General features: G+C 36.8%; 1 protein-coding gene across 1 annotated transcript in view; it reads left to right on the top strand.

Moving 5' to 3' along the window:
- Window positions 1-24,306, top strand: part of tmem131 (transmembrane protein 131) — a 175,344-nt gene that overhangs the window by 114,669 nt on the left and 36,369 nt on the right. Inside the window, exons 8-25 of the mRNA XM_067985799.1 lie at window positions 4,537-4,617; window positions 6,311-6,461; window positions 6,544-6,600; window positions 7,309-7,370; window positions 7,460-7,568; window positions 10,485-10,593; window positions 12,893-13,046; window positions 13,203-13,373; window positions 14,378-14,488; window positions 14,575-14,709; window positions 17,257-17,361; window positions 18,464-18,550; window positions 18,821-18,973; window positions 19,187-19,262; window positions 19,397-19,514; window positions 20,678-20,816; window positions 20,955-21,064; window positions 22,407-22,473. Coding sequence (XP_067841900.1) covers window positions 4,537-4,617; window positions 6,311-6,461; window positions 6,544-6,600; window positions 7,309-7,370; window positions 7,460-7,568; window positions 10,485-10,593; window positions 12,893-13,046; window positions 13,203-13,373; window positions 14,378-14,488; window positions 14,575-14,709; window positions 17,257-17,361; window positions 18,464-18,550; window positions 18,821-18,973; window positions 19,187-19,262; window positions 19,397-19,514; window positions 20,678-20,816; window positions 20,955-21,064; window positions 22,407-22,473 — 1,995 coding nt within the window. The remainder of the gene's footprint in view (window positions 1-4,536; window positions 4,618-6,310; window positions 6,462-6,543; window positions 6,601-7,308; window positions 7,371-7,459; window positions 7,569-10,484; window positions 10,594-12,892; window positions 13,047-13,202; window positions 13,374-14,377; window positions 14,489-14,574; window positions 14,710-17,256; window positions 17,362-18,463; window positions 18,551-18,820; window positions 18,974-19,186; window positions 19,263-19,396; window positions 19,515-20,677; window positions 20,817-20,954; window positions 21,065-22,406; window positions 22,474-24,306) is intronic.

The raw sequence follows: 24,306 nt of genomic DNA on the forward strand, positions 1-24,306 counted from the left end.
AAAATGTCTGAAGTCACTCAATCAATCTTCTTGATATAAAGTCAAATTGAATGCAATTAGACAATTTGGAGAATGTGAGTTCAAATCCCACCATGGCAGTTTGAGAATTTGAACTGAGTTTTAAAAAATCTAGAAATAAAAGCTGGTGCCAGGGGAGGCAGAGCTCACAGGCTAGGAAAGAACCGCTGCAGTAACGAGCAGCGCACAAAACTGAGAAATGGTGAAGCCGGAGCTTCTGGCTGAACAAAACATTCAGATGAGAATCATTTAGGCATGTATACAGTGGCTGGAGGAGCTTGGGTTTCATGGGGATGTGGCAGGATCAGCCTGCAAAATGAATGAGTCATATGTGCTAGACTGCCAAAAATTGGAACCAGAATCTGTTAGAAAAGCTTAAAAATGGCAAATTATGACATTGCAAGGATGGTAGGAAGCCCTGGAGGGAGGGAGCTGGTTTCTTCAGGGTGGTGAAAGTGGCAGGAACAGCCTACAAGATTGCTAACTCTAAAAAGAACAACACAAAAAAGTTTCATGAATCATTTATTTAAACATAGAAAGGGGGAAACTGAAGAAAGGGATGAAGTAAATGATGAGTAGTTCCAACATTACTTTTATCCAGGAGGAAGGTTAGGAACGTTGGCAGTGTCCTGAAGTTGAGGTTGTCTGTGATCGATATGATGACCTGGAGCTAATAGTGCTCCATCTCGTGGTAGATGTGTGCAGCTGCAGATGTGACCGTGACGGGTAGCTTAATAATAGGATAATTCTATGAAGCAGCCGCCTAGAGGTGTGACAGAATGATGTCCAAATAAGGAATGCAATGAGCATAACAAATTTTATACATAATTTTATAATTTATTATCTTTAATTTTTCTATTTGCATTTATACATGTATTTAACAATGGCAAAACTTCATTTGTCATACTGTGGTACATTTGCTAAATAAGCATTTCCTTGAATATAGTAACTATTATTTTCTAGCGAAAGATATTCAGAAAGTACATTATAATGTTTTGATACATTAAAAAATAATTCCACTATATCTAATATTAGTTACCCTGGGTGTAACATAGGAATAGGCCATTCAACTCCTAAAAACTGTTTAACTATTCTTATTTAGGTTATGGTTGATCTGTACCTCAACTCCATTTACCTGCCTTTTCTCTATATCCCTTGATACCCTTACCTAAGTTTAGTCCTTAGCATTTTTCCATCAGTGCATAGGAGGGGAAGAGAAATTTGGTTTTACAAACCTGGCCAGTCTATCAATTCTTTTTAATGTGCTGTAGGCCATTGGTGGCCATGCCTTCAGCTGCTTAGGCCCCAAACTCTGGAATTCCCTCCATAAACCTCCATGCCTCCCTCTCTCTTCTCCTTTAAGACTGCCCTTAAAGCCTAGCTCTTTGACCAAGCTTTTGGTCACCTGTCCTAATATCACCTTATGTGATTTGGTGTCAAATTTTGTTTGATAACACCCTTGTGAAGCGCCTTGGGACATTTTATTATGTTAAAGATGGTATATAAATGCAAGTTGTTGCTGGAAGAACAGATGCATTCTAGGATTTGTGGTCTGCTATTTTGTTGAGCCTCTTCAGCTGAGTGATAGAATTTCCCAGGACTAAGCCCTAGGCTTCTCAGTGAGGGATAGGCCTCTGCTGGAAAATATGGATAATATTTTGAACATATAAGGTGCTAGGTTTAATTGTTTTCTTGGTAAATTTTGTTAAATTTTATCTCCAATTGTGTTGGAAATCTTATTTCAATGCCAGGATTATGTTGGCAATTTTATTTCATTGCCAGGATTATGTTGGAAGTCTTATTTCAATGCTAGGATTGGCAGCTTAATGAGAAACCAAGAGAGATTTTTCCAAAAGTATTTGAAGTGGTTAGATTGCTCCTTGCTATTGGTTTGGCTGCCTGTTTTTAATTTTTTAAGCTATAGGACTGGTAGTTTTCTTTCCCACTTGCTCACTGACAATTACAGACCATGTCAGTTGTGTTTTGCTGTTTCACAAACTTTTTAGCAGTTGTGTACAAGTGTGTCACCTGCTTTGCATTGTCTGATATGACACCTGACGTCCATTTCTGTGTCACATGTTTTCCCCCTCTCTTGCGTCCCCTCACACTTGTCAACAGCAGCTGAAATTTCCAGCAGTCAGGTAAAATTTTCTACTCATCTTCACCAGCTGAGGTGAAGACAAGAAATGTCAGATGAAAACTGCCTGAAGAAATTATTTGACCAACTTAATCAATTGTGTAGTATTTCCTTAGTGAATGATAGCTTTGGGGGGAAATAACCAATTAGATTACTTTTTCTTGTGTTTACTTGTTCCTCTTTGGTTACCAATTTAATCAGACTACTTTTTGATTTGTTTATATTTAGTCAATCAGATATTTGATTTTTAATTGAAGAGATCATTATTTCACTCAATTTGTGTGCCACAAATGTGTGATGCCCTGAAATAGGACACTTTTGAGGTGTGATTGGACAGACATGCACTTGAGAGACAAAAAAAAATGAATGATATGACTATAATAGACTGGTTGACTAATATAGAAGTGCTCACAGATTAATGTTGGATTTGAGTAGGTCTCATTTGATTTGGCTTGCTTGTAAATTTGAGTACCATATTTGTCTAGGTCCCAGGCCAGTTAAAATTTCAGTTTGAACTTTTAAATGGTTAGTTATTTCAACTTAAATTTTTCAGATTTTGATGTAGAATTGTAGTGAGTGCCCTTCTGTATTTGATGGGGAATGGCTTCTGTATTCCCAGTGGTCAGTGCTAACCAATAATTATCAGTGACATGATTTTCAGGAATCAATTAGAAAGTGAATAGGAACACTGCATTTATGCAAGCTATGACTTTCTATTAAAAATTGTATGATGTAATCTCTAAGTCTCTATGCTTATCTGATTTTTTGAGTTACCCAGTGTACTATTCTAAATGTACAATTCAAGAGCAGTTTATTCATAGTTATTTATAATTACAAGTGTAATGTCAATGTTTCATTATAGATTAAATAGATTTTGTTTGGGGTCAAAGATAAATCTTAATTTTATTGGCTCAAAAACTTTTCTAACCCATTGATGAACTTTCCTGGAATCTTCCAAAATATATGTATATAATCTTTAACACTGAAAATTAGGGTTCAAAAGTTATAGGATATTGTAGACCAGAATTCAGAAAATGTGATTTGTTATGAAGTATTTCTATGTCCAAGGTATTAACTGGGAAGAAATTGTAGCTGCAGTACTGCAATTGAAGTTAGTTAGTTCCAGTTATATTGGTTTAACCTCTTTTCTGACTTTCTCTGAAGAAGTGGGGACAGTGAGAATAGTCTGTCTACTTGAAATATGCTTCTTGTGAGATCCAACACAGAATTTATGAAGTTGCCCTTTAACTTGACCTCCCACACAAAATGGCATCACAGTTTCCCAAAACAACTGCAGATGGTTTCCAGCAGTAGTTCATCATTACAGCTTATGTAACTGTTTCAACTTCATGTCACTGCAGCATTCTGGTTACAAAGATTAGTCATTATGAAAGAACTACGGTTGATATGAATAGATCTGTCTGTATGTTGAGAGGATAAGGGCAACCTTATTAGAATACTGTTGGACAGCACTTATGCATTTTGGGAAAATATTACTGGTCACCTCCATGGGTAAATGTGCAGTGTGACAGTGTGGAATAACATTGAGGAATAGAGCCCATGAAGTTCCCAGGTCTTTTTTTTTGTAAGGCTGGAGGTGAGTATGCAATTGCTTACCATCCCTGAACTAAGGAAGTGAAAAATTGATCAAAATTACTATTAATCACTCCATCAACCCCAGCTAGAAGCACCCTTGTGGGTGCCTACTGAACACAGAATTGGATTGGCCTGTTAAGTCGCCTCTTGTTCGATAGCCAGCTTATTATCCGTACACGTGTGGAAAGTGTATGAGGTACTGGAGGGCTACTACTGCTGTGAAATTGTATTCCAGCACTAGTTGCCACATTCAGGATTGGAGAAGAAAAAATGCAAGTGCTGTTCATTCCAAAGTAGAAACAGCACGGTGAGCCTTTGGTGTTGAATCTTGCGATGAATTTGTGCTTCAGCTACCGATCTGATCGGCAGTCAAGCAGTGCACTGTTTACACTGCCGGCACCTGTTTGGTTGGAATTCCATTTCTCCTGCCAAGAGAGCCCTGTATGTGTGTAGTTACTTGCAGCATTTAAAATTTAAATGTTACAGGAGCTGCGCAGCAGAAGCATCCATCTTGCTGAAACATTTAAATTAACTGCAAGTAGGCTTAATAAGTGTCTAGAAGGTCCTAAGCGCTTTTGAAATCTGATTTGATACTGTACTGGAGTTGCGCTCCCCGTAGTGTAGCATTAAAGCATGTGAGACTACACCCTCTCGCACCACTTCTATCTGAAGTCGGGTCACACTCCAGATTTATATAACATCAATTGTTAAAGCACAACTTTTTTAATAGACTTCGGAAAACTCCTTCATTGGACGTCACTAAGTTTTGGCTTTTATTTTTCCAGGTAGTTGAAATGTATTCAAGTGGAGGAGACCTGCACTTAGAGCTTCCAACAGGTCAACCAGAAGGCCCTAGAAAATTATGGGTGAATATCACAAGTTCATCACTGCCTTAGAACGGATAGATAAATGTGGGACAAATCTGATCATTTTGCTTTCTATCTCATAATTACAATGCAGTTCTCAGTCAGATAAATTGTCCAGTTTCTTTTAGAAGGTAGAAATATATTTTGACTATATATACGAAGCAAACTAGGCAGCAGGGGGCAGCTATGGAATCTTTGTCGAATTTCTCTCATCATGATATTAGAGAATTATTGACACATGGATGCCAAAATGATGTCTGGGCACTTGAACTTGCTATAGTAATTTTAAAAGGTAGAACAACTGCAAGCTGATGGACCGGGATTTGGATCACCAGTGGCATGAGTATGCACTCTGGTTGTCCCAATTGGTGAGTTTCTGATTTTGGTTGAGTCATTTGGGTGAAGTACTGCATGGAGATCAAATGCTTCTCCAACAGCAATAGTGCTGAAAATTTCAAGTCTGAGTACCCACCTTATAGAAAGGGTTTGAGACTTGTATGTGATGGAAGAAAGCCTAAGAAACAATTTTAGTACCTGTGGAAGTGGGGTCAGTAATGAGTTCCAGCACATTCTTTGGGGTGTTTAAGCCACTTTTCACAAGTGGGCTCCTGAATTTGATAGATGGAAAATTACGAGTCATGCTGGTTCATTATTGTGCACCTCCTAGCGTTCAATTAGGGTGGCATTAAAGAGATTGTGTAGCAGGTCTTATCTGCCTGGCCTTATAGATCCAATTAATTATGCATGCCGCAGAGAACTCCACAGTATTTTCCCACTAGTTGCTGTGTTTAAATGGATCTGGTAATGTGTACACATTTTATAAATGCACAACTTGGGTTTATGTGAATGTGTAGGAATATTGATATACTCAATCTTGCAAAACATATGGTTGAATTTGAATCTCATTTTAAAGGTTGTACAGTCTAAAACTGGTGCTCTACTATCCTGTGCAAATTTTAAGTCCCGTTCTAAACAGAAACTCTTGTTTTTATTTAAATACATAAGGTAAAAAGTTAGCTCAAACTGTGTAATGTATATCGTGGATATTTCTTGGTGATCTACTTGTTCTGTTCCGAATTCTAGAATTTTTAATAAAATACAGTACATAAGTTTGCATTTCCAAACAGGTTTTTATGATCGAACTCGGAATGTGACATTCATTCGTTTGCCAGATGGCGGTAAAATTGTGAATTATATTGGTACAAGCTATATTCTGTTCTGTATGGGTTTAATTGATACTTGTTAAACTCTATATTCATTTGGGGCTCTAAAATATAGGGGATACAAATATTCTTTCTGTAACTTAAATAAAACTCCTGGAGGTGAAAAGATAAATGAAATTGCCCTTCCCCTGTTCAGAAAAAAAAGTCACGAGAAAAGTTGTCCTCTACTGTAATGTTTGGCTCATTGTTGTACTATGAACTTGTAATGCACTTGCAATGGGAAGATCTATGAAATTTCATCATGAGAAAAATGATTTTTCCATAATGTTGCATTCCATCTAGTAGCATGGTCCAAAAACAAACCTTATGCCTTGCCCCTCAACACAGATGAAAGTCCTGCATCTCATTGTTGACCATATGGTTGTTCTGTCTGGAGGTGTGTGTCTTAAGGATAGTATTGTTCTTTGCTGTGACGTTCAGTATCTCTGTTTCTTTGTTTTAACGTGGATATGGTCTTTTTTTTTAAATAGGAGATTCCACCCTACGAAACAAAAGCTGTAATGCGAGCCAGCTTTTCTTCAAGAGAAGCAGATAATCACACAGCTTTTATCAGAATAAAAACAAATGCATCAGACAGTACAGAATTCCTTATTTTACCTGTTGAAGTGGAAGTTACAACAGGTGAGTCAGAAATGTATACTTTCTTGCATTCATTTCCAATGTATGATCTTTTAGATTAAAAAAAATGTTACTCTTGTTATAGCACCTGGAATTTACTCCTCGATAGAAATGCTAGATTTTGGTACATTACGAACTCAAGGTGAGCTTCTAAATTTTATTAATTACATTAAAAAAATTGGTCATAACGATTTGTATTCCTGCACCAAACACTACGCCAGCTCCATCTGTCCTTCTCCTCGCTGTATATTTTACTCATTTTCCTCTGCTTTTTTTCCCTCCATCTGTTATGGTGTCACTTTTCTGCACTTCCTCTTGTTAGACTGATCCTTGGGATTCATAACCCACTGTATTAGTCCCAATCACCACTGCAAAGTACGGGATTAAATAGGCCTATTATGATTCTTCTTCACTTAGTCCTAGTCAACCTTCACCTATTGTTTTAGTTTATATTCTTTCAACATTAGCTTAATCTTGTCTAAAGTGTATGGTTCTGAGCTTATACTTTGTTGTTGCAGTATTCTCACTCCGCTGTATGCACTGTGATTTTAATTGTAACTTCTATTTTTTTTTTAAAAGTTCTGCATCTAGATGGGGAGAGTGGGAAAATTGGGCTGACTTTCTCTGGCTCACTTTAATTTCAGCTCTTGGAGCAGCATAAATAGCAGTTGCAGAGATGCCAATAGCTCAGATCACCTTGCCTTGTTAGCTTGTGAACATTTTGATCCATAATAGCCTGCAGTTGTAGAAAATAATTTTTAAAAAAAAATACTTTAATTGTAGAGCTGTTTTAAATATCAGCTGATGCACGAGGAGCAGCAAAATACTTAATCATGTCATTTCTCTGCAGATCTTCCAAAAGTTTTAAACCTTCATTTATTAAATTCAGGAGCAAAAGATGTACCAATCACAGTAAGCTCTTACTTTCCATGACTTCTGACTATAAAATTATGCATTCTTTCATATTTTTGCTTTATAACTAATTGGTGGTTCTTTTCTAGAGTATTAAACCATCCCCACCAAATGAAGCTGTTACAGTAGACTTTAAACCAATTACACTGAAAGCATCAGAAACAAAATATACCAAAGTCGCAAGTATTATATTTGATGGTAAGCATATTCCTGAAATAAGCTTTTATTAATCGTGAGTTGGATAGCCTCATTTGAAATATATTTTTTCACTTAACCACAGTACCTTTTCTTGGGGGACATGCATTATACTGTACATCATTCTGTACAGTTCAATCCTATGATATGCAGTGGGTTGGAACACAGATACCACATATATGTACTATAACTGGGAATACTCACCACACAGGTTTGTGAGATTCAGAGCTTTGACTGCATGAATCATACTGATTGTATTGTGAAAGATAGATAAGTAAGAATATTCTCTGAGCATACCCTGTGTATATATTTGCTCCTTTTTATGGTAAGGTTTATGTTTATTCCCCTTTCCCTGCTGTGGGTTTCCTTATGCTATGCACTGTCTCCAAACAGAAAAGTGAACAGGTATGCTGTTGCTACTGTATTGCTATCGACTAGGTGCTCCAGGAGCAGCCTGATATTTTCCCTATATACCTGCCCCTATTTGGCATCTATGGAGGGACGACTCAGATCGGGAAAGCACATTCCTGGAGTTAATTCTTATGCATGACGTATTGGACTTCCAACTCACTGTCAACATTTGACCTTGTTGCTCCCATTTTTGTTATTTGCAGCTTATCAATGTCGCAGAACTACATCCTGCAGTGCAGTAGCCAAAGACAAAATTATATCATTCAATATTGCAAGGTTTCTTGTATATTTCCCTGTTTGAAATTAGAGAGAAATAATTCTCACATTCCTGCAGATCAGCTGTATCTTGTAGTTTTTTTAACATATATAACAATTTTCTATTTTTGTTTTCCTTTGTGATTTATACTATATAACTTAGTTATCTTAATGGTCTTAACTATTTTACCACTAAATAATACAGCAGTAAAATGCTAAAATAGAATGAACACTATAGCACAACTATGTCAGCATTACTGTGCAGAAACAAACATTGGTAAGTCTAGTCAATCCAGCAGAACTGTCAGCATCAGAGCACTTCTTTGCTGAAAACTGCAACTTCCTCATCAGAGTCATCTTCACCAGATTTAGAGTATAAATTCAGGTGGTTTGTATCAGACTCCAGCCTTTCTAAATACCCTGACACACACTGACGAAGGCATGGACTCCCAAGCACTCATTTGTGTTGGCCCCTAATTGCACTGAAAGGCGATGTTTCATGCAAGGCTGACTTCACTTTATAACTTCAGCCACATAAGCCAGCACCATGGTAGCATTGGAATACTGGCCAATTATCACGGGCAGGCTGCTCCCCTTTGCTAGTGATTGGTTCTGTATTTTGGTGCAACAACTTATTACAATTTGATCCTTGTTTCCAGTGTTTGGGTCTTTTGGAAATGTTTCATAGGCACATACATCTATGCAGCTCATTCCTCTTCACAAAATTTAACTCTTGGGTTGGGCCTTTGAGATTCATGTTTGCAGTGTGCTGTGTGATCTGCAATTGAATTTTGGTTCTTGTCATTGCTGCTCGGTTCAACAGTTTGTTTTTAAAAGTTTAGCTAGCATTGAATTTTGCATGTGGGGATTTTGCCCTCACATTATCAATTCTGGCTGCTAGAATCGTTCACTTTGAATTTGCACGTATTTTCCTCAGCAGGCTTAATTTTTTTTCCACTTCAAAGCCAAAAGAATGGGCCCTTCACCTCTGGCCGTTTTAGCTCAAATTAAATTTGAAGCCAAATTTGTAATCTACACGTCCCAAAATGTTTTATGCTCTTTGCTGTTTCCACGTTATGCACAGAGTACCTTGATTTACGCCAATGGACCCAACAGATACCACGGGAGCTGGTGCATACTGTCTCAAAATCCTGTAAGGCCTTTCATTCAGAAATAGGGAAGACTTGCATTTATTGTGCACCTGGGTTTCAGACCCATTTTGCCATACCAAATGATGACTTGTATGAAAAATTATGATGAATGCAGTACTCCCTAGAAACACTTGCATCTTTTCTTGAGACCTCTGGCCAAACAGTAATACATTTCATTCACCTCATTGTGAATTATGATTGTTACTCTTTTGTTTACCACCTGGATGCAGTTAAACAGGAAAATAACTGCCTCTCTGCCTTGCCTTCATTTTACAACTATTTTGGGAATTGCTCATCCATCTGAATAAAACTACTGTTTCAAAGCAACACTTTTAGGGTGTGTACATACTTTGAATTCCTTGGATTCAATCTTTATACTGTTACATGTGCATACTCATACACACCCATTATTTATTCTAGTAATATTTGTACTAAAATGTGAAATCATTTTGACAGGTAATAAAGATTAGTTAAAATGTGAGGCCGGATTACACTGGGATTATTATATATGCAACTCTGACTTTATTGGCTATGAACTGTATGAAGGTATAATACAGGGTTAATGGGAATTTAAACTATGAATAAAGATTAAGGCAAAAAATAAGGGCTTGTTTCCCATTGAAAAGAGGAGGCTTTGAAGTTTTCAAATTTATAAAATTGCTCATTAAGGCGAAGTGTTCAAATACCAGGAGGTAGAGGCTTGTAAATTAATATAGAAGAAAGATAAGTCAGATGGAACTTTTTACCCAAAAGGTAATAAAATTGTAGAATAAGTTATTTGAACAGACCATTGAGGTGGGCCATAAAGGGGTTCAAGAAGTAATTACGTTTTGAGAGAAGAGATTGAGGAATGTAGCGAGGTGAAATTGATTTGTGAAGAAAGGAACAGGCCTATTGGATTTGTTCTTTTCCTGTTTCTGAAACTTGTGTATAAGTTTGTCACAAAGCAAATATATAATCTGTGAAGTACTATAGTTGGTGTTAATGAAGGGAAAAATACCCTAACTGCAGAAAAAGTGCTGCAAATCAAAAAACCTTACCTATGGTTATGTCTAAAAATCTGTTAACAGTAATGATCACTGTGGTTTAAATTTAATTTCAGCTTCAAAAGCAAAAAGAACATTGCAGTTTTCTGGGAAAATAACCGTGAAAGCAAAAGAGAAAAGTTATTCAAAACTTGAAATTCCATACCAGGCTGAAGTGTTAGAAGGGTAAGTTTGTTGAATTTTAATGCAGGGGAGAATCTTTTGCTCTTGTAAGTAGATGTTGATATTGTTTAAAAGCAGCAAATGAAAATTGATCGTTACATTCCTCAAATAGCTTGAAATTTTCTACTTCTGACTTTATAGTTGGTTACCTTTTTATAAGACCGCCTACTTCCACTTGCGTAACATCGCCTGTCTCAGCCCCTGCATCAGCCCATCTGTTGCTGAAAACCTCATATCGTTAGTTCCAGACTCAACTATTCCAATCCTGTCCTGGCTGGCCTCCCATCTTCCACCCTCCATAACCTTGTGCTCATCCCAAAACTCTGCTGCCCATATACTAATTTGCACCAAGTCCCGTTCAGCCATCACACCCATATGCTTGTGCACCTCCTCCAGCTCTACAACCCTCCAAAAACTCTGTTCTCCAACTCTGGCCTCTTGTGCATACTCCACCATTGGCGTCTGTGCATTTAGCTGCCAAGACCTTAAGCTCTGGAATTCTCTCCCTAAACCTCTCCACCTCTCTCCCCTTTTATCTACACCTTAGAACCTACCTCTGACCAAGCTATTAGTCAGTCACCCATCCTAATATCTCCTCCTTTGGCTCGGTGTCAATTTCTGTCTTATTAACCCCCCCTGCAAAGCACTTTGGGATGTTTTACTACGTTAAAGGTGCTATATAAATGATTGTTGTTGTACTTAATTTAGAACTAATGTTTTTAGAAAGGAAGGATTTCCCAACTGGCCTGTCTTTTTAGATAAAATGGATAATAGTTGGTGTCAAATCTGACTTCCCCATCCTGCCACCCTCCCCACCCCAGTCTTTTGCCAATTCTGTGGCTGAGAATATAATTTGTAACTTTGAACATTGAGATCAGACCCACAGTCTGCTCAGTGAGCTTTGTGAAGGACTTGTAAGCCTTTGTCAATGTTTTTGCATAATTCTTCTCGAAGAAACCAATTAATTCTTGAGGTTTTAGTGCAGTAATGGAATCAGTTCTATATGCTAACAACTATCCTTTTATCTTCTACAGTTGAAGATTTTATTTATTTGCTTGCTTGCTTGCTGGCTAGGCTCACTGATGTCTTAGCTGGCTAAGGCCATGATCAGTTGGCAGACCAGGAAAGTCCCAGATTGGGTCGGCAGGCTATACTCAGCCATTGTGGTAATAGGGATACTACAGTAGGCTTCAGTGTGAGCGGGTTTCTGCTCCTGCTTGTTATCCAGCAACCCCTGATTAGGAAGAGTCCTTTCCCTGTCTTGAGTGTAGTGTCATGACCCCCTTACCTGAGATCATAGTGAGTGAGGAAGCCTTGACTTTTTTTTGTCCTTGCTATTAATCAATGGTTGTAGCCAGAAATGCACAATTTACATCTCTTTAGAAATGATTGTTATTTGCTAAAAGCGTCTACAAACAGCACGGCTCAGTGGTAGAACACTTGCCTCTGTCAAGCAGTCAAGCGTTAAAGTCCCACTCCAAGACTTGAGCACAAAATCCAGGCTAACACTTGAGTGTAGTAAAGAGGAAGTGCTGCATTGTTGAGGCGTTGGCTTTTGGATAAGATGTTGAACCGAGGTTCCTTTCACCTGTTCAGGTAGATGTGAAAGATCCCATGACACCACTCAGAGGAGTGCGGAAGTTTTCCTAGTGCCCTGGCCAACATTTATTCCTGAACCGATATCACCAAAAACAAAATAAGCTGGTCATTATCTTGTTGCTGTTTGTGGGAATTATGTTTGTGCAAATTGGCTGCGGCATTTGCCAACATAACAATAGTGACTATACTTTAAAAGTAATTCATTACCTGTGAAGTGCTTTAGATTTCTGTACCGTTTCACTGATCCATTGGAGGTTTTAAGTATTCGGCCAGACTGGGTAAGGATGGCAGGTTTCCTTCCGTAAAGGACATTAGTGAACCAGGTGGGTTTTTACAACAATCATGGTCACTTGTACTGATACCAGCCTTTTTATTCCCAGATTTTTTTTTTCTCTGAGGCACAAGACTGATGTAAGGGCAAAGGAGATCCCCCTCCCTTCATGTAATTGCAGTTACAGCCAGTACTGAGTTTAAAATCTGACACCAGGTGATTGTCATCTGCAGTACTAGACACTAATCACCTGTTTTTTGATGGAGCTGCTCAGTAACTAAGCTAGAGGACCATGTCAGTTAGGCATTTCCTGGTGAATTTGAGACCACCTCCAAGATACCATTGGGGTAGAACATTAAAATGAAAATCACTAGGCAGAATTATCAAAATTGCGGAGAAAAAAAAAAGTAAAGCTTTTTATGTGATTTACAGGTACTTAGGATATGATCATGCAGCAACACTGTTTCATATCAGGGACAGTCCTACAGATCCAGTGGAGAGACCAATATATCTAACAAATACATTCAATTTTCCGATCATTATTCACAATGTTTCTTTGCCAGAAGATGCAAAGACGATGTTCAAGGTAACTATAAGCATCTTAATTATGCTATCAATTATTTCAGTCTGTATTGTTTCTCATTATCTGATTATTTCTTTTTGAGCAGTAGATTGTTGAATTCAAGGACATTTATTTTGTACACTCTTTGATTAAGTTGTGACCCATTTTTCCTTTTCATAGATTAAAAACTTCAGCGAGCCAGTTTCTGTTCCTCCACACAAAGCACTCTATATATTTTCTCTCCTTTTCACGGCAACCACTTCCTCCATTCATATAGACAGCAATATCCTGCTCATCACAAATGCGTCAAAATTCCATCTGCCTGTGCGAGCCTATACAGGGTTTTTAGATGTAAGTACACAAAGGAAAATAACTTTTCAGTGTAAAAATTTTCATGGTTACTTTCTAATGGGGTTTAGTTAACATAGAAAGTGAGGAATATTTATGTCTAGGAAATGGATTTTGTAAGTTATGTACACAAACCATATTTTTTATTCCAATTCAAGCTCTATATTTCATTCAAGAACAAAATTCAAATTGACAAATCAAATTTTTGATTTGATTGATTTTTGTTTGATAAACCAAACACTAATTTGTTTTTTAATTAGTGCTGCACAATAGTGCATATTTTATTGACTTTGTTGAAAGCTAAAGTTTTATTTTATGATCTGGTATGTAAAGAACAACTCTATCTGCTTTTGTTCCAAAGTACTTGTGGTGGTGTTAAGGGGTTTGGGGATAAGCTCTTAAATTAATAGGTTGTGCTTTTACTTTTTTAACCAACAAACATTATACTGATGTTGTAATTTACCATTGCAGTGTTTACTAACCTTTAGTATTTTTATGCCACCTGTGTTTAGAATTTTTAGAACTCAGCATTTTATGTCTGCTTTATTGCTGTGAACATATTTTAAATGGGATACATGCACTACATGGTACCTGGAAAATTGTTTCTGTTCTGTGTTGTATGGAATCATGTCATGTGTATGCTCATCCATGGTGAATTTTTGACACTGCTGGCTTCTGGTTTCTAGCCCGTAATGCGCACTGTTTACATGAGTACAGAAGACAGTTTTCAACTATATCATATTACCACCCTACAATAGTGAGTGTCCATACTATTATGAAATGTCACACTGCAGAGTTTGCTTCAGAATAGATTCCACTCTAGTACAAATATGTTTAAAGTTTCCTGATGAATTGCTTAGTTTGGTACAGTAAGTTCTAAAAACATCATTTATGGACCTGGGTTTGAAGTAGAATATGATTGATCTGTAATTTGTAATATTTTTTAAAAGTTGTATGTTGTAACCATAACAATATTCACATGAGCCATGTTTACATTACTTTTGCAGTACTTTGTACTTCCCCCAAGTTTAGAGGAACGCATCATAGACTTTGGTGTTTTGAGTGCCACAGAAGACGGCAATATTATTTTTATCGTTATGAACAGCAACCCAATTGAGGTACACTGCCCATTTTAGAACATAATTGTTTGAAACCTCTTGCACCATACTTCATAGTACTGATTTTGATGTTTTGATCTCATTAGCTGGCAGTGAAAGCCTGGTATGTAGTGGGAGACGGCCTTCGTATTGAGCTGCTGATTGTCGAGAAAGGCAACAGAACCACAATAATTTCCAGCCTTCCTGATTTAGAAAAGTTATCTTCAACAGAACAGTCTTCTGTAAGTCTTCATTTCTGATCCCGTGTGCCCATTTCTTAAAAACATTATTGGTTTATTTCAGATACTTCTGTGTATAGGTATGCGTCCAATCCAAGCGGGTGTTGATTTTTTTTTAAAAGTATATCTATGCAGCAGAAATTAGTATTAGTTGATAAGTATAAGCTTTATTAAAATTCTTTAGACTTGTGAAAAAGTCAGGTATGCTCTATGTACAAGTTTAACTGAACATTGTGGTTATACTAGTTTAAAGAGGGGGTAGAAAAACACAGTGGTATTTTGTGGCACTGGTGGAGTGGGGATTTTTGGTAAAAGTTTGGGTTATGTAAACATGTATAAACATTTTGGCATTAAAATGTATCCATTTTCGAATGCTGAGAAATAGTTTAAGATTTTGAAGTACCATTTAGTACACATTCTACTCCTAATATGCTAGCTTTTCTTTGTATTGCTAAAGCTTAGGTTGGTTGCCCATGTGATTGTACATGCTTCATAAACTGTTTGGGGAAAGCTTTGTTAGTTGTTAAATTTAGCAGAGCGTGCTTGCAATTTGGACATGATTAGATGTGTTTTCTTCGTAAATGTTCAACTCTGAAGGTCTGCTGACTTCCAATAGCATTTCCTTTGTGAGTCCATTATATAATTATGCCTTGCTGGTTAATAGTTTCATAGATAAACATTGTTTGATGTTTTTGTTTGAGGTGTGAGGATTAAAGGATTTTGAACTCTTTTTTTTCAGCATTTGAAAATGGATGCATTTTAATGCCAAAATGTTTGTTCACGTTTGCCTATCCCAAACTTTTCCCAAAAATCCCCACTCCACCAGTGCCACAAAATACCATATTTACTGTGTGCTTTTCCCTCCCCCCACCTTAATTAATGTTCATTAAACTTGTACATAAAGCATACCTGACTTTTGAAGTAGATGGGATTTGTAATAAAATTGCTGATTTTTTTTTAAAGATCCAGTTATCAGAACAGTAGTGACTTCTCAATATTCTTGTTTTACTTTGCCAATTAAATGGTTCAACTGTTAGCTGACAGTCTAATGTTTTTTTAATGGTGTCATTGCTTACAGATAGTCAACGAATGCACTTTTATACAGACAGGAGCATTGTTATGCACAGTGTGGCTGAGGTGGAGTTATATGTAATTTGGTGTGTTCCTTTAAGCCTATAAAGTGTAATTACTCTGCCTTAATGATTAGTTAGAGGCTAATTGCTCCAAGGTAGATTCTGAGGTCCAATTAGAGGCCTAAAGCAAGGAGCAGAAAATTATTGACTTTTTTAATATATCCTTTAAAAGTGCATGTGTGACACCAGTCTCAAACTAGAGAGAGATACAGGGTAGAACTCAGCTATTGAAGGTCCTGTGTCATCTCAGATCAACATAGGCATTTAAATTGCTGTTGGAACAGTCAAGGTTGTTTACAGGTATTGTTCCCCACATTTTCAAAATTGCCATAATCATCCCCCTCCTCAAAAAAAACACACACACCCTTGCCCTGGCCCACTATCCCTACAAACTACTAGCCCATCTCTAATCTCCATTTCCTCTAATCCTTGAAAGTTTTGTCACCTCCCAAATCCTTGCCCATGTTTCCCACATTGAATTTCTCCAACCAGGTTTCTACCCAGGCCTCAGCATCGAAATGGCCCTATCCAAAGACAAACAATATTCTCTGTGACTTTGACCATGGTGCACTATGGCCAGTAACCCACTTTGAACCAACATAGTTACTTTCAAAAGGAGTATACGGTGTTTTCCATTTTAAAAAGATGAGAAGACCTAGCTTTGAGGGTTAACTTTCTACAAGTTTTTCCTATAAGAAGTTTAGCTGCAACAAATTTTTTTTTAAAACATTATAGCAAGATTGGGCTTAGCATTCTTTTTTGAAATTATTCCAGTTTTCCATGTTTTAAAATGATTTTGTTTTTCTTAAATCTGTGAAAGATGCATTAAAGTCAGATTTTTTTGAGAATTTCTCATAAAATAAGTTGCAACACATGTAACAGAAAAAGAAACAATTATTTTAGAACTACATGGAAAACTGGAATTGTTATTTCTGGGGAAAATTGTGCCTAATTCTACTTTAATTTTTTTCTTCTTTGCTCTTGCTAAACTCCCCATACAGGAAATTTCAGGAGTCAAAACTTAAAACTAGGTCTTCTATTTTTTTAAGTAAAAAAGAAAGTGTATGGCTTCTGTTGAAGTAAATATGTTACTGACACCTTTGGTCTTTTAAAAGAGACAGAATGTACCAACTTGATGCATATATAACTATTACATGTGTGAGACAATATAGGTCATGTACTGAAAATTAATACTTGTATGTGCTGATATTATGGAATGGTTTAACATTCTAGACCCCTAACGTGTGCAAAATGTACAGATAATGCCTAAACGTGTTTACCTGGTAGCCATTCTTTCAGGATTGGGAATGAGAGATGATTATCCTTTGAGAACTGTTATGGTATGTGGTGGGGAGGGGGGCATATGCAATCTGTAACATCTACTCAAACACAAAATAAACGTGTGTATTCTCCACAGGTGATATTAGCCTCTGGTTACTATGCAGTGTTTAGAATGAAATTGACTGCAAAGGAACTTGAAGGACCATATGATGGAGCAGTACAGATCACAACAGATTATGAGGTAGTGTTTGTTAAAGTAAAGGCAAGGTCTTTCTAATATAGATTGTGTTTGGAAACTTAAAAAAAACACTTCGCACCAATATAATTTAAAGTATAAATTTTGTTGATTACAATGTCTCCATTGTATGAATCAAGGTGATAAATTGTTTATTCCACCTGAATGGATAAACTGATCAGTTCAATGGAATCAAAACATTGCTCTATCACTATTAAACATCTTAGTTTTAAATGGGACAGACTGTTAAGTTCCTCGTGAACAAGTGAACTGGCTCACATCTTCTGTTGGGACACCAATTGGCTCTAATGTATGTCTAACTCCAAGGTCATAAATATAGTGTGTAGAAAAGTTTTTTAAAAATTACATTTGGTGAAACTGCATTTTAGTTTCCCTTGTGTACATAACCTTAAACACATCATGCAAGCAGTTGGGAAACTGCACTGCAGCTGACCTGTGACATACTGGGAGTGCTTGATGTTGTCACTTGTCAGTATCACGATTGATCTTTCTGTGCAAGGTTAACCTGCCAAGCTAAAGTAATGCCTGGCTTGTATTATATTCTGCCTTTGTGAAAGTGGTCATATTAAAAATGTTAGAGACCTTTACTTTTCTGAGTGACCTGGTTGCAGAATTTATGGTTGTCAAAATTTCTAAGCATTCAGTTTATCTAAGAATCTTGAAAGCTTCTCCCGGAGCCACCTTATTCTGCAGTGTAAACATTCCCAGCTTCCTTAGTCTCTGCAGCACTGATGCCTAATCCAAGATAACTGTACCTTCTCCAAAACCAAATGTGATCATAATTGTATACATTATTCTGGTGGGGGTGGGGAAAACTACTGTTCTGTACCTATTCGTTCCAAGATCTTTGCCCTTTTTTTTTACTTCTGCTATACACTGTGCTGATCAACTTAGATAACTGACCTATTTTCTCTCTCTCCCGCTCCCCCAAGGAAGCATTTTGCAACAGGGATCTGATGAATTTATTCTGGGATTAGTGTGGAGTTGACTATTTTATTTGGGTGAAGGTTAATTTCAGCAAAGTGCTATTTTAGTGATTACTTGCATTCGTTGCAGATTAACATCCTCTTCATTTTTGTTTTTACAGATTTTATCCATCCCAGTAAGGGCACTTATTGCTGTGGGCTCGTTAGTTTGCTCACCCAAGCACGTTGTTCTTCCATGCTCATTTCCAGTAAGAGAATACTATTTTAATATTGTAATATTTTACTGTTTGTCCTTGCCACTGGTTGGTCAAAACAAATTTTAATTGCTGCCTTTTGAGCAATTCTTTTGAGGGGGGAAAGGAACAAGAGAAAAAAAGCTGGATGTGACCTATATTTTAATTGTACATATAAGTTGTAAATCATACAACTAGTGCATTGTCAAGGGTTGTAATTTCCTCTTTCCTTCCCCCCCCCCCCCCACCCCCAAATTATAAGACTATGAATATTTTATTTTACAGGGGAAAGTAGTTCATCATAGTTTAAATATAATGAGTTCCTTCTCACAGAAGGTGAAACTACAAAATATACGTCCTCTAACAGAGGATGTGCGATTCTACTACAAGAGAATGAAAAGTAATAAGGATGATTTAGAATCAAAAAAGAAATCCAAGGTTTGTCATATATTTTGCATTGTATAACGTGCATGAATTATGTTGCGTTCTTATAAGCACATCAGCTTGCACATTTCAACTATACAACATTTTAGATGTATACCTGCAGTATTTTTATTTTTGTTGCAGTGCTAAGTCAAAAACTGTTTGCTTTGGTGTAACTTAAATTGTATTGGCCTGCTTTATTAATTATATTTTTATCTTTTTTTGCAGATAGCAAATATTTATTTTGATGCTGGCTTACAATGTGGGGATTATTGTTATGTGGGATTGCCTTTTTTATCTAAATGTAAGTAATTATAATTCATCTTTGTAATTTCACCAAGAAAACATACATGTGGATAGTTTCTGAATTCAGAGCATAATTTTTTTTTTCTTTCTACCACCTCCCTCTTTTCCTCTCTTTCCCCCCACTCTTCCCAGCGGAGTTAAGATTGCAGCATAGTCTCATAATGCAAGATGATGCATGGGATGCAGACTGGGATTTGTATAAAAATTTGTACAAAAAATGGACAGAACTTAAAGAAAACTCAGGGCACAAGTAAGTTCCTTAACATTTTAGTGCTAAAAAAAATGCAATTGTTATTTCATTAAATCTTTAAAGACTACTATTATTGGCAAACTAGGTGGCACACCTTCCTTGGATTCCAGAGGACTTGGTCAAAGTTCAAATTCAGCCTAGTTAATGTGGTAAATTTCCTTTACCTTGGGTGTCCTAATTGAAATGAGTTTGGATGCCATTATCCTACTTCCCTGGAGGCACGAGTTTACAGTCTGAAAGTATCTATTAAATTACGCATTTTCTTGATGGCCATAAGGATGCCTGATGTGGGGAAACAGAGTTGACACAGGTGCAATAGAGGATGTTCTGCAGAGGTTGGAGCTAAGATATACATTTCTGGTAAAATTACGGGAAACTTAACCCAACGTTTAACCAGCTGATTTGCTATCCTGATGCTGATTAAGCTTTTGTTCCATAAGACTCTTGTTTGCATTCTGTAGCAGCACCCTGATAAGTCACTGATTTGACTGAGGTCAGGCCTCCGACATGGAGTTACTGGGAAGTAAGTGATGCGTAGAGGCAGGATAATAAGAGCATTGCCAACACAAGGAGGAAATGAGTTCAAGGTAGTTTGGATCCGAGGCACAGAGGAGATATATTGAGCTTGTAATAAATCTGCATGTGCAGTTCTCTACCTGCTAGTATGTGAAGTTGCAGGAGTAATTTTATTAAGCATTCAAATCTATAATTCCTTGTTCAATCTTGATATGTTGCTGGCTGAAACTAGATAGAATTTAGGTATGGTAAGTAATGGCACCTGTCAATTCTTTTTGATATCACCCCTGGTATCAGTTTATCCTCTATCATATACTCACCTCATTGGTCCAATGTGTTTGGTTCACAGCCCTGTCAATTAATCAGCAAGCATGGAAATGTTCCTGCAGATATGTGGTTACTGCAGACGAACAGACACAAAAAATGTTGTACAGATAGTGATTGACCTAATGTTTCATAGATTAAAACAATTGGAATGGAGCCGCCTTATTTAAATGAGTTTGTATTTCCTGGTGAAGTGGTAGAAGTAGCAGTAATTTTAAATAAAGTTACATTGTTATATTAATATTGTGTAAAAAGGCAGTGTATATATTTAATATTTGTATTTTTTGACTAGTTTTTGAAGATTCTTTGCCTACTTTCTTTAGGATGGATGTTGTCATTGAAGTAGATACAGACCTTCAGAAAAGTGTGCAAGCTGTAATCACGTCAGAGCTTGTGTGGCCATCATTGATCAACGCAACACGACATTTAATTTTCCCACTTACAAACACAAATAACACATCAGTAAGTATTTATCGTAAGTATACTTTATAAAAATTTTTAAAATGTATCCCATGTACAGCTTTAGAAAATATTATCTGTCGAGCAGTGATTTGGATAAGTTGGTAACTTGTTTCATCATAATAAATTTATTTTCTATAGGAACAAGAACTCATTTTAGAAAATCCAGCAGATGTGCCTGTGTTTGCTCAACTTCTTCCTTTAGCATTGTATCCCAATCCTTCATTTGTTGCAGATGTGTTAATGGAAAGGTATGCCTTTACTTTTTAATTTCATTATTTTCCTCCCATGGGCTATTTAACAATGGGAGCCAACATAACCAACCCCATCTCACCCTTCCCCATCATCTCATACTAGATAGCGGTCAGAATCAGGAAGCCTGGTCGATATTGCCTCTCTTTTTTTCCCCCACCCACCCCTCAAGTACAGAAATAGAAATTTAATTGTGTCCTGGCAATGGATCAGTTAGACAGGGATTAAGCCCGAGACTGTCTTGGTCTGTGTAGCTCAATACCACACTCTGATCTATTTATCTACCAAGCCATCTGGGGAAATCTCTATTTCTAATCCCATATGACTCTTCCAATTAGGAGAGGAGGCTGATTTGGGGCACAGGATTTTTTGCCAGTTCTATCAGTGCTACTCTGGCAGACACAGTTGTGCTTGGAATGGTACAAGATTTTCCTGTCTCCCTCGGCTGAAGGATTAAGTTGTAGGGTGGGCAGCTTCTAGTGGCCCAATAAAAGGCAGAGAAAAACAGCTTTCAACAGTAATAGGTAAATTCCAGTTTACTGGAAGACCTGGGCCTTAAAGGCCTTGTAGTTTGAGCTTTCCCAGCTGTGTTCTTAATAATTGGTTTTCTTGTAAGCAGTTTTGAATTATTGAAGAGAAAGGTGAAAAAAATAAACATTACCGCAACAGCATCTGAATAATGCAGATTATGTAAAAACTATAATATCAGTAAATTAAGCTGTTATTGTGGGAATACATCATACTTCTTAGAAGGATCTAAAGAATGGTTAATGGTATTTTCAGTGTGGCTTCAGAAAAAAAGGAAATTACACATTGTATGAATAATGTGTTAAAGTGCAATTACAATAATTCCTTATAACTTCACAACAGAGATCTTCATGATGTTTAGTGCCAAAAGAAGTTTGAGTTTAACATTTCCTTCCTATATCATCCTATGGTGCACTCTAATTTCACACTAACATGATGTGTAGAGGGAATCTCTGCAAATTACATATGTTAGGAAGGCTAATTCTTAATACCTTAAAAATCCAGCACTCACCTGTCCATTCATTATTACTAGATAATTCCAACCAGGAATCAGACTCATGTAACGCACTGGACCAGCAACATTATTACTAATGAATTCGCAACTGCTTCTAAATTAGATTTTAAGGACAGATAGACACTAATTTAGAATGGTGATTGTGGTTAATATATTGAATAATCCTGACCGTTATCACAGGCATCTGACCCATGCTGTACATGCTCAGATAAAATTGTCTATAACATGTTTTAGTGATGTGGAAGATTTAGTAGAAATATCTTCTACATTTACTGTAACTTTTTTGTTCTTAATTTCAGGCTTCACTTAGGCAAACATGCAAATCTGGATACAAAAACCTTTGAATTTAAGATAGTCAGCAACCATGTAAGTAAAGAAAGTTTGCCCCATGCAGAACAAACACCTCCATTTGAGGGTTGAATCTAGATATTCACATCAAATCGGGTTGCCTTCTCCGATTCTATTAAAAATTTGTTAGCTAATACAAGAACCTGAACCTGGGATTTAATGGGAGAGAAACAGCTTTGATCATCTGTATGTTTGTTGTTAAGGCCACGTATGAAATAAATGTGATGGTCTTAATGGATCTCTCAGAAGATGAGAATTTTCAGCTCAACGATCTGTGATTGACACTATAAATGGATATATTTAAATAAGACATAATAGTTGACATTTTTTTAGAATGGTGAAGATTTTTGATGCAGACTGAATAAAAATGGATATTGCTATTATATTAGATTCATTGAGAATAATTTGTTTTATGAAGACTTGCATAAGGAACAAAAATGCAGTTGGATTTGATTTTTTAAAATGTACTTGAAGCTGTAATATTTGCTGTTCCTTGATGGATGGATCTATTAGAGAAAATGTTAAAATAGAAGAAATTGAGATTTAAAAAAAAACTTTTGGCTTCCTCATTGGTTCATTGAATTTATCCAGTGGGTAGCTCAGCAGTACAAATCAGAAAGATCCCTGGTCTATACTGAATAGGGAGAAAATTGGAAAGTAGTTAAATACAGAATTTTATCCATGTATAACAAATGCAAAATTCTTTGGTTTTGGAAGTTGCAAGCAAATTCTTTATATCTTTCTTAAAAAGGATGTTTGAGCCTTGAAAAGGGTGCACAGTAGATTTACTAGGGTACCACCAGCGACGAGGTAATAGTTATGATGAGCGAGTTGGAAAAACTAGTGCTGCAGAATGTTAAAGGTGGGATCTAATAGAGGTATGGATAATGAAAGATTATTTTAACTAGTCACTGAATTGATACCAAAGGGACATAAATTTAGAATTAGTACTAAAGGGGAAGGTGAGAAGATATTTTTCACACTGGAATGTATTGCCGCAAATGGCTATTTGAAGTTGAATCAGCTGTGGCATTTAAGAGGGAAATGCATAAAAACTTTGAAAAGGAAATAATATTAAAAGGTATGGGGAAAGAACAGGGATTAGTGTTTATAACATGTACATGAAACTCGCTCCTTTGCAAAAAATTTGATTCTGTTGAGCTGGGAGGAGGGGGGGGGGGGCGCATTTCTTTTGCACACATATACACCAAGTCTACTGTTATCAGCGTTAGAATTTATATATTAATATTTTATCCTTGATGTAGTGATGCTTAGTAACTTCCAGTGATTCAGTCGAAGTTGTACTCCTCCTGACAGTCACCGCAGTTCTACAGTTGGCTGGCTGTGGAGAGGATTGCCAACTCCTAGTGTGAGGCACACCTCCATGCTACATTCTGTGTAGATGCATGTTTGTGATGCCGTCTGTTTGACCAGAATAGGATATGGGATCAAGATGGGTGCTGTCTTCTCAGGACCTAACTGATATTTCTAAAGAAGTGTACTGGTTGCTGCCCATGAAATTGGACTGGCTAAGAACAGCAAGGAGCAACTAATTGAAGCTAGGGTTTATATTTTTTTTGTTCCTATCAAACTTGGTTTGAACAACCATTATTTAGATAACTATCTTGTTAAAGCTGGTGGGTTTTCATACACCAAATTTTGGTTTGGTCATATTTTATGATTTTAGAAGTAGAACAAGAAGTCGAAAAATTTGATTCTGCGACTATATGCTTTGAAGGCTGCTGGTGTGTGAGGCTGTACATGAAGAGATTTTTTTTGGTGGGGGGGGTGGTCTTAGATTTTGTTTAATTTCTAGTGCATGGACTGAAGGGGGAGAAAATAAACTTTGAA

Source organism: Heptranchias perlo, chromosome 6 (genome assembly GCF_035084215.1).
Source record: "Heptranchias perlo isolate sHepPer1 chromosome 6, sHepPer1.hap1, whole genome shotgun sequence".
Classification (NCBI taxonomy): Eukaryota; Metazoa; Chordata; class Chondrichthyes; order Hexanchiformes; family Hexanchidae; genus Heptranchias; species Heptranchias perlo.